At 39.9% G+C, this 14,747-nt stretch overlaps 1 protein-coding gene across 1 annotated transcript in view; it reads left to right on the forward strand.

The window, feature by feature from the left end:
- EPHA3 (EPH receptor A3) overlaps positions 1-14,747 on the forward strand; it is a 230,743-nt gene that overhangs the window by 161,936 nt on the left and 54,060 nt on the right. Inside the window, exon 6 of the mRNA XM_075169368.1 lies at positions 12,415-12,539. Coding sequence (XP_075025469.1) covers positions 12,415-12,539 — 125 coding nt within the window. The remainder of the gene's footprint in view (positions 1-12,414; positions 12,540-14,747) is intronic.

The raw sequence follows: 14,747 nt of genomic DNA on the forward strand, positions 1-14,747 counted from the left end.
AAAACTGTAGTAGGATTGGCTTATTTTACAGAATACCTCCATAAGACTAGATGGCTTTAAAGGGAGAGATTTGATTTAGTTAAATTGCCTGTGGGTTACCGCCTCCTTCCTAAGCTTTTTCATCAGAGAGCTGGCAGGATCCAGTCTTATTCTTCTGTGTATTGTGCAGCATTATTGTACGCTGCAGTGCTATAGCAAATAGCTATGGTACTCCCCTTTGGAGTCAGCAATGAGTAAAGTGAGACCTACTTTCCACTAACTAGCCTTCCCCATGTGAATATTAGGATGCCTGATTATGGGGGGAAGCGGTTTTAAATTGCATGTGAGCATTTCAGTTAAACTACTGCAAACCTCTGCATAGTCACACGTGTGTTACTCTAAGAACTAGTTTTTTCCTACTTTTTCATGTTCTCTAAAGGGAGAGTGCCCATTTTGGGATTTGAACTGATAAGAACAAATTAGTTTATAAACAAGTTTATATTACACTAGTACAGTTTTACTATGGAGACAGAAAATTTATGTTTGAAGATGTCTTTGGGCTACCTAGCTGTAAGAACTGTGTAAGCTCTAGAATATTAACTGCTGTCCCAAGAGAGTTTGTCTACAGTTTTATCTTTAATTTCTATGTACCATATTCAAATGGGTCTGGGTCACCATGTAGAGTAGCAAATCCAGTTGTCCAGGTTAGACCAGAGGGGCCACAGGGGCAGAGCAAAGAGAATGAGCAAAATCAAAACCCTGTACAGGATAGGTGGGAACAAGGGGGTTAAGTCTGCGACTCTCTTTTTGTGACAGCATTTTCCTGGATAGAGCAGCTACTCCATATCAGGCTGAATATTCTGTCTCCAAACCCCAACTTCGCACATGCGTCTTCCTGAACTCTTACCCCTTCTATTATTTTCGATATGATTCAGTGGCCAGGGTTCCAGCAAAATAATTATTAGCAATAAAGTTTAGTGAAAATAGTTACATTTTCTGTATTCTCCAAATATACCCATGCCGATGCCCAAATGTTTTTTTTTTTTTTCCCCCTCATACCTCAGGTCTTTACGGCATGCCTGCTTGATAATAAAATAGACTGTTTTCTTTTAATCACTCAAAGCACGGTGTAATGGCTTTAAATATAGCTTTATGTTTGATTAGTTCTTAAGAACTTAAGGCCTTGTAAACCAAGGTTTCAATAATGGAGCTGCAAATGGTGTAGCAACTGAGAGCCAGTGTCAGTACTAAATCGATTCCAAAGAGTTTTGTGCTGTCACATATCCTGGCATCAGGAGAGGAACAAAGGGGACATGTAACAAGAGACTCCCTCAAACTCTGCCCTCAGTTCAACCCAGCTCTTCCACACAATCCAGCTAGGATTCAGATAGTTGGGGGGGAAAAAAAAAAAAAAATGGAGTATAAATAGGAATCTCGGCTTACCTGCTGTAGAAAGAAATGCAAAGGAAACACAGGAGGCTTTTTGTGGGCTAAATTCTACCTAAAGATGTCAGTCTTTTCCTAGTAACTACAGAAAATTATTATGCTCCTCAATTAAGTGCCTGAACATGCCTAAACCTGAGTTTTGGTCCCCCCACAGTTCAGTTGTGCACTTGTAAAATGTTGATTCCTTTCTCTGTATGGCTCTCTTCATATAGGAAGCTTAAAGAGGATAACCGCCCCTGGATCCAAACCGAGGAATCTATGCACAGCTATAGTATAAAGAATAACAAAAAAACAGATACACCGTATATCATCTCAGACTTCCCTAGAAGAGCAGTAGTCTGATTATCAGGAGTCTCCTCCTTTTATCTTTTGTATTTCTAAAACCCACAAAGCAGAACAATTCATGTAGCCTGTTTAATCATCTTGCATAATCTTTTAACCCACGCATGAAAAGGTGTAGGAAAACAGATGACCCCAATAGTAGCTGTGCGTGTGCACTTCTGCATGGCAGTATCAGGTCTGGAAGTCGACTCAGTAATCCATTTTTCTCTCTCATTTTTTTCTAGATTAATGAATAACAATGTGGTAAAAACACATCAATGAGATATTTTCTTCAGGTGTGAACACACAGCCCAGTCTGTTACATACATTGAATCAAATTCATTTTTACTCCTCTTTCTGTCTTTCTTAAATGTATTAGCTGTCAAATCTAGCAGTTTTGAAACACAGAAGGGATAAGTTTCTTTAGGGAGAAGGTAACCGATAAGGCACTATGGAGTTTTTGCAAGGGGCCAGGATGAAAATTGTTCAAAAAAACTTGAGAACCAAACTGACCACTAGGTACAGAAATTAGGATCATTGGGGAGGACAGTCTTAAAGGGTGGATGTAGCTGGTTTGTAATATCTCGATCTACATGTGGCATTTGCAGATTGAAAATTTCAAGCCATCCTTTAGTTTCAGCTTGGGGGGATAAACATTTAAGAAATGAGAAAGAATCAGTAAATTTTTCAGTGCCGTTGCAAGCAAAGACTCACTTGGCTCCCAGGAAAAGTTTTTAGAACCTCCTCAGAACTAGAATTTTATTTGCCTGAAATCTATGGCTTCAAGGGAATAAATTCAGCACCAAGTTGAGCACCAAGCTTTATTTCAATATATGTTTTTGATTACTTGCAGGAACTGTGATGCTATTTATATGTTCGGCCTTTATTCTGTTAAGCTAGACTGCACTGTCTTCAGCAACTCGCAAACGATGTGTGATGCTCCCTGTTTAAATAAAATCCATATTTAGAAAGGGTTGTGTGCACTTTACAATCTATGTCCCAAGACAGGTCCCTTAAGTAGATCTGTCTTCTAAGAGAGACAATTTGAGAAAGCCACAGATGTTTGGTGCATGATATATCTCTTTCTTTCCCTATGGTCCTTATAAAAAGCACAAGAAGATAGACTTATTAAAAGTGAGCTAATGACATGATGTAGGGAGTCTCTGGTTCACTGACTGTTATTACAGCTGTGCCCCATTACGTACTGAATACCTAGGACATGCTTGGTTTTTGAATGACATTTATCTTTTGAGTTTCAAACATTCCTGGCATAAATAAAGATTTTACGCTTTTCAAATGTGTTTTACAGTTCAGCCCAGAGGCTATTCAAGGATCATTTTAACTCAATAAAACTCCTCCTTTAGGGATATAAACGGGAAGTGTTTTAACAATGTCACTCCGTGCATAGCCTGTTATTAGCTAGAGATGTTCTGCCTGCAAAGCCTTTGATCCCTTTTCCCCTGAACGTCAAAGGAAGCTCTGCCGAGGCTTCAAAGTCTGTGACATACATTGGTCTCTTCTGTGCGCACACAGTCCTCATGTGAACGCTCCTGACCTTAGAGAAAGTTCGCAGGTGAAGTTTGTGGCTCGGCTAGTGTTTTTCACTTCCAGTGCTTTTAGCTACCTTTTCCAGAGGTCATGGTGAAATTGTATTCAGCATTCAGTGGATGATGGTTTTCCCTACTTGCTTTATTACAGTCTTTAACATGAGGCTACGTGTGGATTCTCATTCGATATCTTGGTTCGGTAAAATAGTAAAAATAAAGAAAAGTAGGTAAACAGGAAGTTTAGCACTCAGTTAAATAATAATCCTTAGACTTCTGGCTCTCTTTCCCTTACCTGTGCTAGCATTCTCGGTAATCACTGAGGGAAATAGTCTGTGTTCCTCTTGATCGGAAACAAAACTGTCAACTTGCCTTGCTTCTTGAAGCTATTCCATCTAGACAATTTGCAGGCTGGGGACAGCTGGGAAAAAAACGTTACTTGTTTCTGTCAGTTTGGGGACTACTCCTGTCAATGGGAATTATTAATGTAATAATTATTTTTTTAAAAGCATTTTAATATAAACCCAAAATATAGTTTCAAAGTTATGCACCCCTGCATGTTACAGTCTTCACATACATGCAGCTTTGGTTTGACTCACACCAACTGCATGAGCTGATTTGAGCCTGAGGATGTGTCAGCCTGCTCGTGAAGACAGGTACCCTCTGAAGCCAGTAGACCTTGTTCTGAAAATTAAAGACTTTATTTTGTTCTCACTAGTGCCAACTTCCCAGTGTTGCGAAGTGAGCATCCTCAGAATTTCTAAGCTTGACATCAGAAATCTCTCAAGGAAGTTATATTTCTTTGTTTCTTTTTACTCTTCTTGCAGTGTCTAATTCTACAGCAGAATAGGTATGAAAGAGTTTTCTTTCTAGCATTCCTTCTAGTAAACTATGCTTCTATATATAAAGAAAATGTTTAAAACCAAACAAAAATAAAGGTTAAATCATCCCCAAATCCAAAAGAAAGTGTGATCACCTTTCAAGTCTTTTCCATCAAGGATTCTCCTGTCCTGGTTAACCTTTGCAAAAGCAATTGCTCCAAAGCCATCTGTGAAACTACCAAAGAACGACAGGGCAAGAAGTTTGAGAAATATTGTTTCCATTCATAGTGTTTTCTGACCAGGTTGAAAAGACTCTGATGGAACTTACTGACAGACCAGTTCAGGAGCTCTTGGTGATTACTTAAAAGGAGAGAAATACTTTGTATCATAAATTACTTACCTGAGGGCAATTGTCTTTTCCAGTTTTGGATGCTGGCATTTCTAGAGATGGTTCTTAAGTATACTTCTTAAATTGTGAATAGGACTTCTCTGGTTGAGGAAATAACTAAACTTTCAGAGAAAGGGAAAGCCTACTCGGCTCCTGACCATTGATGTTACGGGCATGGTGAAAAAATTTTTCTTTCTGAAAACTTCACACCAGGAAGCCTGAGGCTTTAACATCCTATAAAGTAACGTAACAATGGGGTAGAGAAGGCAACGCAAAACTGTTTATTTCAAACTGATACGGTCTTAAACACATTCAGTGAAAAGTATGAAGTATTGCGAAGCTCCCACCGTCACCATCTCAAACAGAGAACAGAATAACATTTGTTTTACGAGTACCTTTGGGCTGAATCCTTATGAAAGCATATACGGCATTTGTCTCCCCTCTGAAATAACAGCTGTGAACGCCATGGCACCATAATTTTCAGTTTCTGAAGCGAGTGTCTTGTGCAGCCTGATACTTCCCAAATGGACATGGCATTTCCATGATTTATTACACACGTGTTAAACATACGAGCAAGTCCAACATTTTGTTTGCTCTGTGGAAGGCATTTGCTATCTCTTTTAATAAAAAGAGGGAGAAATGAGAACATGAATGTGCAACAGTTAATGAAGTTCGCTTCTAATTTAGAACTTATTTGTAAGAGTGAGAAATGAGCTCTGATAATCACTTGTCCAGTGACAGCTGCTGCCCAGAAGGTTGCCTTTCTCCGCACTTGAGAGCGAAATCAAACAGCTGCCTTTTAGTGTAATTCCTGCTGAAGCTGCTTGTTTTCTCCTTTCCAGTTCCCTGCCGCCTTTCCTTCACGGCACCTGTGTAATGCCTGCAGCCGCTCTGCAGTCTGTAGCCACAGGCTGGAGTCCACCAGCATTTGGGTACTTCTGCCATAATGCAGGCAGTCATCCATTAAAATAGCCACGAACAAATCCTTCTTTAAAATTGTCCTATTTCTGGGAGAAACATACACAGCTCCCACACAGAGCTTAGTTTCGTCCAAAGTTAGTCTGCTTCTATTTGTCCTTAAAGTTTTGTCCTATTTCTTTCCTTCCACATTTTGATATGTGTAAATGCCAGGATCTTGATAGCCCTCTCCTGGAAACTGGGGACCTTTTCACCCACTTCTTTATGATTGCATCCTACCCGGATTCAGCCTGGATCCAGCGTGAGGGTCCTGCACACCGACATGGGCCTCTTGCTGTTGGGAGGGCTAGACTCCCTCCCTAATGCCTGCTCCCTGGCCACAGGGAAGGTGCCTTGCCTGCTGGCTGACAGTCGCCTAACGATGTTAGAGAATCAGGTGACATTTTACAGCCCAAGTCGTAAAAATATATTGAGCCTGCTTCAGCTCAAGGAGAAGGCGCAGGAACACAAACACAGGTACTGTGCTAGTTTTAACTACGTGTCCTGGAGATTAAAGGGCAAAGGACTGCGTCTGCACACGGCGTTGCAGAGGTGGGTAATTGTATCTGGAAGAGGAGCGTGTAGGGTTTAGCAGGTTTCCGAAGTGTTGTTAAAGTGTAACTGTTTCCTCCTCCTCCTGCCTCCCGGGAGGCACCTGGGGAGCCAGCGCTGGCTGAGCCTCCCTGGAATGTGCCTGTGGGATCAGCCGTGCTTCAGCACAACCCCGCAGGGGCAGGCAGCGCCTCTAGCTGCACGCAAGGGAGAAAATAAATGCTCACGCGATCAGAGGAGGTTTAAAATAGCGCAACTCCTGCTTTCTGCGAGCAGGCTTCTGTAATAAACCCCTTAGATGTTAATCCACAGACTAGATGTTGGAGGTGTAAAGGATCCACGGACAAGCGTAGCAGTTCATGCAGGCATCATGTTAATGTCATCATGCCATGGAGCTGTGACATCGTTATATTGATTTGCGAGTCATTACTTGGGACTCTGTCACGAATTGGATGCTGGTTGGTAGTGGAATGGTTGGACAAACCTAAAGATAGAAAGGCTGGTTCGCAAAAACCTGGATGTTGGGTTGTTGTTGCGTGAGTGAAATGTGTATGTGCAGCATGACGAGCAGTGCCTGACTGAGCCCTGCATGGGCACCTAATGCTTGCACCGGGGTAAGTTCTCTCATGTATCCTGACTCGGCAGATGTGACTCCAGTTTTCTGGAGAAACTGCCTCTAAGCGAGGGATCAGTTTGTTCAAACATTGGTATTTCCACTTTGACTTGTATGATAATTTTGTGGTTTGGACACTGGTCCTCTAAGACTCACAGATTCGGGTTTGGGTCCCAGTGGATCCTACTGTCAGAGGCTGCAGATTTAATTTTCAGATTACGATCTCTATTTACTGCTCTTGTTCCACATTACATCCTAAGGGCATCATAGACATTAAAGAAAATGTATACATTACATCAGATGACAGTGTTATGATTACATAATAAAATCATCAGTTTTCTAAAAGAAAAAAGGAACAAGCCTTCCATTTATTCAGCAGAAGTTGTTGCAATTTGGGTAATACAGTCAGTTCTGCTGGGTCAGATATGTTCTTGATCACAGTCTTTTAGCATAGCTTGGAATATTTTACTCTCTGATGCTGATAGCTGGTTGCAAGCAAAAGCTGGAAGTGAGCAGGCCATGGTCATTTTAGAATGAAATCCTTCCCTAAAATTTAATTTGTGATCTAGAGACCTAAGCAAGAAACAACAGGACTCTAAATGTTTCAGCAGTTATACACACATGGCTTCCCAAGGTTAATACTGAGTTCTCTCTGTCACAGGACAGAGAATTTTCTTCCAGTATATATATATACATCTGTAAGCCAGTCACATATGAAAACAATAAGCAAGGAATAAGGAAAAAGTCAATAAGGAGATTTATATACAGCTGCTATTAAACTGGAGGAAAACAAATGATCTGTTGGGGTCGGTTTCACTGGGAAATCAATTTGAGCAGCGTTTTATTGTCGTCTCTGCTAGATCCTTCATGTTATTTGCTTGCACCTTTAATAGTCATGACTGAGGAGGTTTTTACACTTGTGAGTCTAAGCTCCCTGGATCATTGCGTTTGTTACCTTTTCAACATCCACGTTCCCAGTTGTCACAAATGCTACCTAACAACATTGAGCGCTCAAAGTACATTTCCCCTTGTAACTCTAGGGAGTTTTGAATGTTCATATTAACTGCTTAAACTAGTCATAAACCAGTTAGGCTGTAGTACCAGACAAATAGTAACCATCTGATGCATAAAAATGCCTCTACATGCATTGCATGCGACTATTGAGACTAAACCTCTTAACATATGGCCACGCAAGCCTAAAGTTAATTATAAAAAACCCCAACGCTACTCAGTGAAGAAGTTAAGAGTACTAATACATTAATCAAAACACCAATAAAAATGCAAATACATAGAGGTATATGAGCCACAGGATTTATCAAAAAATCACTGAAACAGCGTTTATTCAACTTCTTAGTTTAAAAAAGTACTGTCCTTAAGTTTTACCTTGAAATGTATGTCTTCTAAATGATAAATTAATTTAACTTAACTTTGTGTTGCTATTGATGCTTTAACATAATTTTAAAAACTTCAATTTATCCTAAAAAGCTTCATAATGCATCATTATTTGCTAACCCGTAGTACAAAATTTTTTTTGTCAGTGGGAGCTGCAGACATTTAAAATATTTGTTCTGTTGTTGCACAATCTAATTGTCTTTTAATTTAAGAAAGGAAAATCCTGGAACTGCAATGAAAAATGGCTATTCTAAATATGAAGTACTTCTGTTCCTTTTTGTAGCCTGATTTTGAATTTAGTCTCATCCTACTGTAGTTATTTAATGGTTTTCAGGAAGCAGGAAGCTCTCATACAGAAATCTAAAGACTATATGCACTGCTGCTCATGGTGATGCCTTCATTGTTTAATGGTTTATAATGTTAACTTCCCCTAACTGTGGTTTCTCTCTTTGCTGGATTTTCAGACTCTTCCAGGTAAATAGTAAAATACAGTAACTGAGCTGCTCTGGTGAGAAGGGAGGATTAGTTGTGTTACAAAATGGAAATTAAGGCTGACTTATGCTTAGACGCTATTTAGAACACAGTTTATAAGTTTGATTTACCACATTGTATTCTAGGGATGCATACAAAAAAAAATTAATTCCATGGTCCAAATGTCAAGTTATTCCTCCCAACTGCACCCCAGCCCTGAGCTGGAGGTGTAGGTCAGGAAGGCACCTCTGTTGTCATATGACTGTCCTGTGCAGGACAACACATACTTACAGGTTGCTTTAACTCTCACCACGTCTTAAATCCATTGATTGCAGAGATTTAAGCGTAAACTTAGAAGTTATCTGAACAAGATGTTTTCTTAAATTAGGTTCAAGGACTTCTAACACTTTTCAAACTACCTATCTAACAGGTATAGCAGAAAAACAAAAAAAGATTGCATTAAGATTTAAAACTTTAACAGTCCAGCTTCTTGCAGACCAGCAAAGAAAGGTTATGCCATGTGCTGTGCTGGTAATTTTTTAATTTTATCTCATCTTGGTCAAACCAAAGTGTGGCGTATGTTCATCAGTCAATCCCGTGAGTCAGTTCTGGACGTAGGCAAAGAAACAATTTAGTAAAGAGAGAGCAAGAGAGAGAGATCAGTTGTGCAGGGCAGCAGGCACAGCAGAAGAGCCAGGCACCTCTGTCTCTCGGCGCACAGCGGAGTCTGGTTTGGGGAAAGCCAGGTTGCTGCTGCAGCGGTGACGGGCTGTGCGGGGTGGCAGCCCCCCCGGGCACAGGATCCTGGCTCCTTTCTCTGCCCCCATCCGCGGGGGGTCTGCAAGGCTGGCTGTCGGGGGTGCTCACTTCAAGGTTTATCCTTGCTCCCCTCTACTCCACCTTTTGCAGAAGGAGAGTCCCGCTGCTGAAATCACCCCGGGAGCAGCACAGTTCGGTTTCACCTGTGCTTTGAAGAGCTGTAAGCTTGACATAGTGCCAGGAGAGGAACTGCTGAAAGAGGTTCTTGTGAGGGTTTTGTCAACAGAAACGTAGGGGGGGATCAAAGTCAACTATTGCTTGTAAAGTCCAATGCGAACACATAGATATGATGGGAAGAGCAGGAAAATTATGAAATCTATACCCAGATATTGAGTCTTTATTTTTAACATCCTGTGTGCTTCAAAATTAAAATGCTTGGATGATATACAAGATAGTTTAGCAAGATGGAAAAAAAAAATGTATACAAGATTAAAAATTAAAACTAAGTTACAAATACATATCTTCCCCTCTGGACACAAATAGTGTGGTTTATCCTCTAGAAATAAATAGGTGACCACCGAAATATCTGAAGACACTGTTCCTTTATGCACTGAAGATTAATGCCTTAAAACTAGGTAACTTCTGTAATCCACATAGTTAAGATAAGATGGTGATTTAAACAGATTTAGAATACATAATTTCCATAGCTCAGAGGTTCAGCAGCTGTTGGAGTGGCCTGGCATGCAGCGCTGTGTTGCAGAACTCAGATCTGTTCTGTGCGTGGGATTAAAGGTGCCTGAAACTTTGTATTCCCCATGATTATCCATCTCCCCTCCATTTGCCCATGCGGTGGGATGCTCTCTTCCAGACACTCTGTATGTATAACCCTAGGGATTAGAAAAGGTATATGAATGTTTTATAATGTTATTGATAACTGTAGAGCAGACGCTTTTCTAATAAACTGCTGTGAGATAAGTTACTGGTAGCATCTGCAGAGATGTGTGTAAACGAGCTCAAAATAATTAACGCTGTGTTAGAAGAAAGCTTTTTTTTAAAGCACATCTGTATTGGAGCATATAAGATTATTTCAGCCTACCCTGAGAATGTGTTATAGCACAAATTACCATAATTTATTAGGGGAAAAGCCATTTCTGTTAATCATATATTAATTATTCATAAAATCTGTATTAATGTTACCTTAATGGGAAGTGTTACCAGCTGGGGTACTGGGCTTGGCAATCTATTCACATACAAAAAAAGATGAATAGCTTGACTTAAAAAGAAGACATAAAAATGACTTACAAGAGCATAAAAGCAGCAAGCATGTGTATATGAGTTAACATAGAGCTGGCTACGGCAGAGCAGTCCAGCCAGCTAACCACTTTGTATTTTGGCGTTAGCACTGGTTTGTGCCTGAGTGGAATTCAAGTGGAATTACTGAAGGATGTTCATTACAAACCAGTTCTGTATACCTTGCCCTAATGCTTTTCAGCTCTTCAGCAAGCATAGATCTGGTGAGTCTGAGTAAAACAGAAAGAGACTCTTTTCCATTCTACTTTAAAAAAACAAAACAAACAAACAAAAAAACCCACCAAAAAAAACCCTCCAAAATCTGATTTCAGTAATTTACATTCAGGATAAATTCTTCCTGCTGGGAAAAAAAATAAGAAAAAGAAAAAAAAGGGGGGGGGGGATTTTTGCAACTTTTTAATCTTCTCAGAAAGCTAATGTGAACCATGTGACATGAGAAAATGCTGCTTAGTGGACATGTTTCAACCCTGAATGAACGTGGAAGTGTGTATATACATACGTGCATGTGCGGGTGTATGTAGCTTTCTAGATGCTCTACTCAATTAAAGGAGGATGTCAACATTTAGATTATGACTCAAGACTAGAAGGTATGTTTTGATGGAAGTTCAGCAAAATCAAACACAGAATGAATTTTCCAAAATGTATTTTAATTAAACCTTCTTTTTTCGTGGCTTTTGAAAGTTCTCTTGCAGGAATGAAAACCCAAACAGAAAGGGCACTGGCTAATGCATGCAAATGTGTAATGCCTGTAAAGTGCAACTAGTTTTATTTGAACAGTAAAAGCTTCATAGGATTCAGCTGAAATTAAATTGTTTAGCTCAGCTAGAGCCTTTTTATTAGGATAGCACAATGTTGAACTTATAAACACATTTGTTTTACATGTTAAGATAAAAGGCTGTTTATTGTTTAAAGATTTTTTTTAAAAATGACAGTTACGACCTTTAGTGTGTGATCTGTAAGCTCTCATCTGATGAATTTTGGCCAAAGCCATGGAAGAGAAGCATTTGGAGTGGGAAGCCAACCCAAAAGAAACAGAAAAAATAATTTTAAAAATTGCATAGCTTTCAGTGAGTCCAGGAAACTAGTCCTGGTCTTGGAGCAACGCATAGAGCTGGGTGGTCTAAGGCTGAGCTGATGTTCAAGAATCTTAGGTAATTATGATTTTTTTCCATAACGCTGATTGTACTTCCAAGTTTTGGGTGGTGTGTGAGTCTGTGGCATGCAATCAATTATTATGCCTGATTAATACAGATCAGAAATGAGGTTATTTTGCAGTTTAGATTTTTTCCTTCAAATTTAATTTTCAAAGAAATGTGGTAAAGGAGAAGTGTATATGGGAACAATTTGTATCTGGAGAGCTTACCAAATAATGTTATAAAAGAGGCTGAATTCTGCAGTATGCTGATGGCTATTACTAGCCGTGGATGCCAGGAGCTCCTTGTACATAATCCATCCCGGCACCATTTTACACTTGCGTATGAAAATGTTATCAGAGTTCTGCAGAGTCTGGTAATGATAATACTTCAGCATTATAACAAATAGGTAGCACTGTTATTTTGTTCTCTATTTTAGTATATCAAATGTATTTCATTGCTTACACTGTAGTAGCAGATCGAAACCATCTGCTCTCTTGCCACTGGACCGCCAGTCGAACAGAAAATCTCAGCTCATTTTCCTTGAGGCCAGTATGCTTTAAGGCATGTGTACTAGGACTATAATCCAGCTGCTGAATGTTGATACAAGTCCAGACCTATGCTCATGAGTCTTTTAAATGGAAACAATACTCTTTGCCAAGGACTGGAACAGAGATAAACTCAGTTTGCTTTTCTCTCTTCCCTCCTCTCCCCAACCCCTTTACAGCTCCCTCCCCCATCACAGTCATAAGGAAAGACAGGACATCCAGGAACAGCGTGTCTCTGTCTTGGCAAGAACCCGAACATCCGAATGGGATCATTTTGGACTACGAGGTCAAATACTATGAAAAGGTGGGAAGAAAGATTGAAGGGGAAGTTTTTGTGCGGGTAATACTGTAATGAAATTACTGCATCTTGCCTATGTTAAGTATTCAGAGACACCCCTCTTCATTCACTGTCTGCTTCAATGACACCAACTGTTGAAACTTCAATTTTTGGTAAGGAGAACATCATGAAAATATGAAGTGAACTTGTGAAGTTGTGTTGTCTACCAAGTTCATCCCCAAACACATCAAAAGAAATATAGAAAGTAATGCAGACAAGCTGTAATACTTATTTTCTTTTCTTGAGTACAGTTCACTTACTCAGTTCTGTTATGCTGTTGGTGTTCATACGTTTATTTGTCAGCATCCATGTGTTGGTGCTTCCCTGTGGCATCTTCTACACAAAAATGATTTTTTGCACTATGGATAGTGCACTGGTTTGCACTATGGAAGTTCCCACTTTTCATGAATAACTGAATTCTTCATAAATGTTATGTTAAATAACTGCAAATCAAAGAAAATCTGCCGTTAAACAGGTTCTGCTTTATATTAACGTTTTCTTGTATTTACAGCTGTTGATTTCTACATCATATATAGATCTGTATTTAGGAAAAAAAAAATCTACATAACAGAATGGGTTTTTTTAGTAAATCTTACTGGTAGAATTGAAAAGACCATAAATTGTTGTGAAGATTGTGAAGAGTGGTATTAGCCATTTTTAGATTGGTCAGAGAGACCTTTTGATAGAACATATTGTTACTGAAGTTGACAAACTTTGAAAAAATGTCAGAAATAATTATTTAATTTAGCATTTACTAATGCTGTTCATATCTAGAAATCAGGTTCATATTTCATATGTACCAGGGAAGATGTGGTGCCAATATCCACTCAGAAACTGCTGTTAAAAAGACTCCATGGGTATTCAGTTAATCTTTAGAAAGTTTTCTCCTGGAGCTTACCAGTGGGACAATGTGGTATTGATAGTCCACACCTGATCTACAGCCAAAGAATGGGATTTGGAAGGCCGTATTCTGAAAAGAATTCTGCCAAATTAGTATGTCATCTGATTTTGGGTGGAGTTTTTTTGGTGAGCATTAGAACCTTCAAAGACCTTGATAAAAATCTGAACATACGTAGTACTACTAATAAAAGGGGAAAAAGAAAGCTTCCTAAACATTTCAGTTCAGTCTCACCTTATAGAGCAGTTGCCTGTAGACTTTTACTTTTTTTTTCCCCCTCTTATTTCAATGGGGACAGGATCAAGTCAGGATCCTGGGCTTGAGAAGTAAAAGAGAACAGGCTCATGCATCAGATTTGTACATCCTTATTATTTGTACATCCTCAGCACTGAAGGGACGCAGGAATTACTTAGGCTCTCTTGTTTCCAGGTTTTTTAAAGAAAAGAAAATAGATACTGCCTTTTAGTAAGGCTTGGAAGAGCTATTTACCTCACAAAGAGCCTATGCCTGAAAGATGCCAGAACTTCAGCCTGTTTTGGACAGGCCAGGTTATTTATCTGCATGATTAACTTGTCCTTCATTTGAGACCTACCTGGCTGCTCTTGCTGCCTTTGGCCGTACCTTTGTTTTCCAAGAGCTGCGGCAGCCCCGACTCAGCTCCACCTCCAGCCTCCCCAGGTGGAAGCCCTTGCGAGCAGCGCGGGGTGCGGGAGGTAACGCACGGGTGTGTTGCACATCGTGGCATTAGGGTGATCCCTCTGGCTTTAGTTGCTCCAAAGGGAGAGAATTTTTCCCCTTGTGTGCATTTAGTTACTTTAATTGAACAACCGAGAAGTTTTATTTGTGTATTTGGTTTTTGTGGTGTTTTGATCATCGTTCTACACTGAAATTGGCTTGCTTTATTCAAGAAAATTGTCACCTTCCGGTACTGCTGCATGCACAGACTAGGCATGCGGCTGCTATTCCCAGCAAGTATAACCAGTCTTACGGAGCAACTGGTTGTCGTAAGACAGCTTCATAAGACAACCCGTCTTATGAGGCTGATCTTGCACATGTGTTTCTTTCCTTTGAAGTTTGTGATCAAGAGCTCATATGCACCAGACAGCTTGCTTAAACCAAAGAGCCAACTGCTTGACAATAGGAGCCAGACCATTTAGAGCAAAGGGTTTTTAAAAAACAACCTTCTGACACCAGTGTTTTTAATGTGTGGTCTGCAGCCCCTTGGGGAGTCAGAAGCCTGTTCCTCAGGGTTTGTGAAAGGTAACTAAGCAAAGCAA

Source organism: Calonectris borealis, chromosome 1 (genome assembly GCF_964195595.1).
Source record: "Calonectris borealis chromosome 1, bCalBor7.hap1.2, whole genome shotgun sequence".
Classification (NCBI taxonomy): Eukaryota; Metazoa; Chordata; class Aves; order Procellariiformes; family Procellariidae; genus Calonectris; species Calonectris borealis.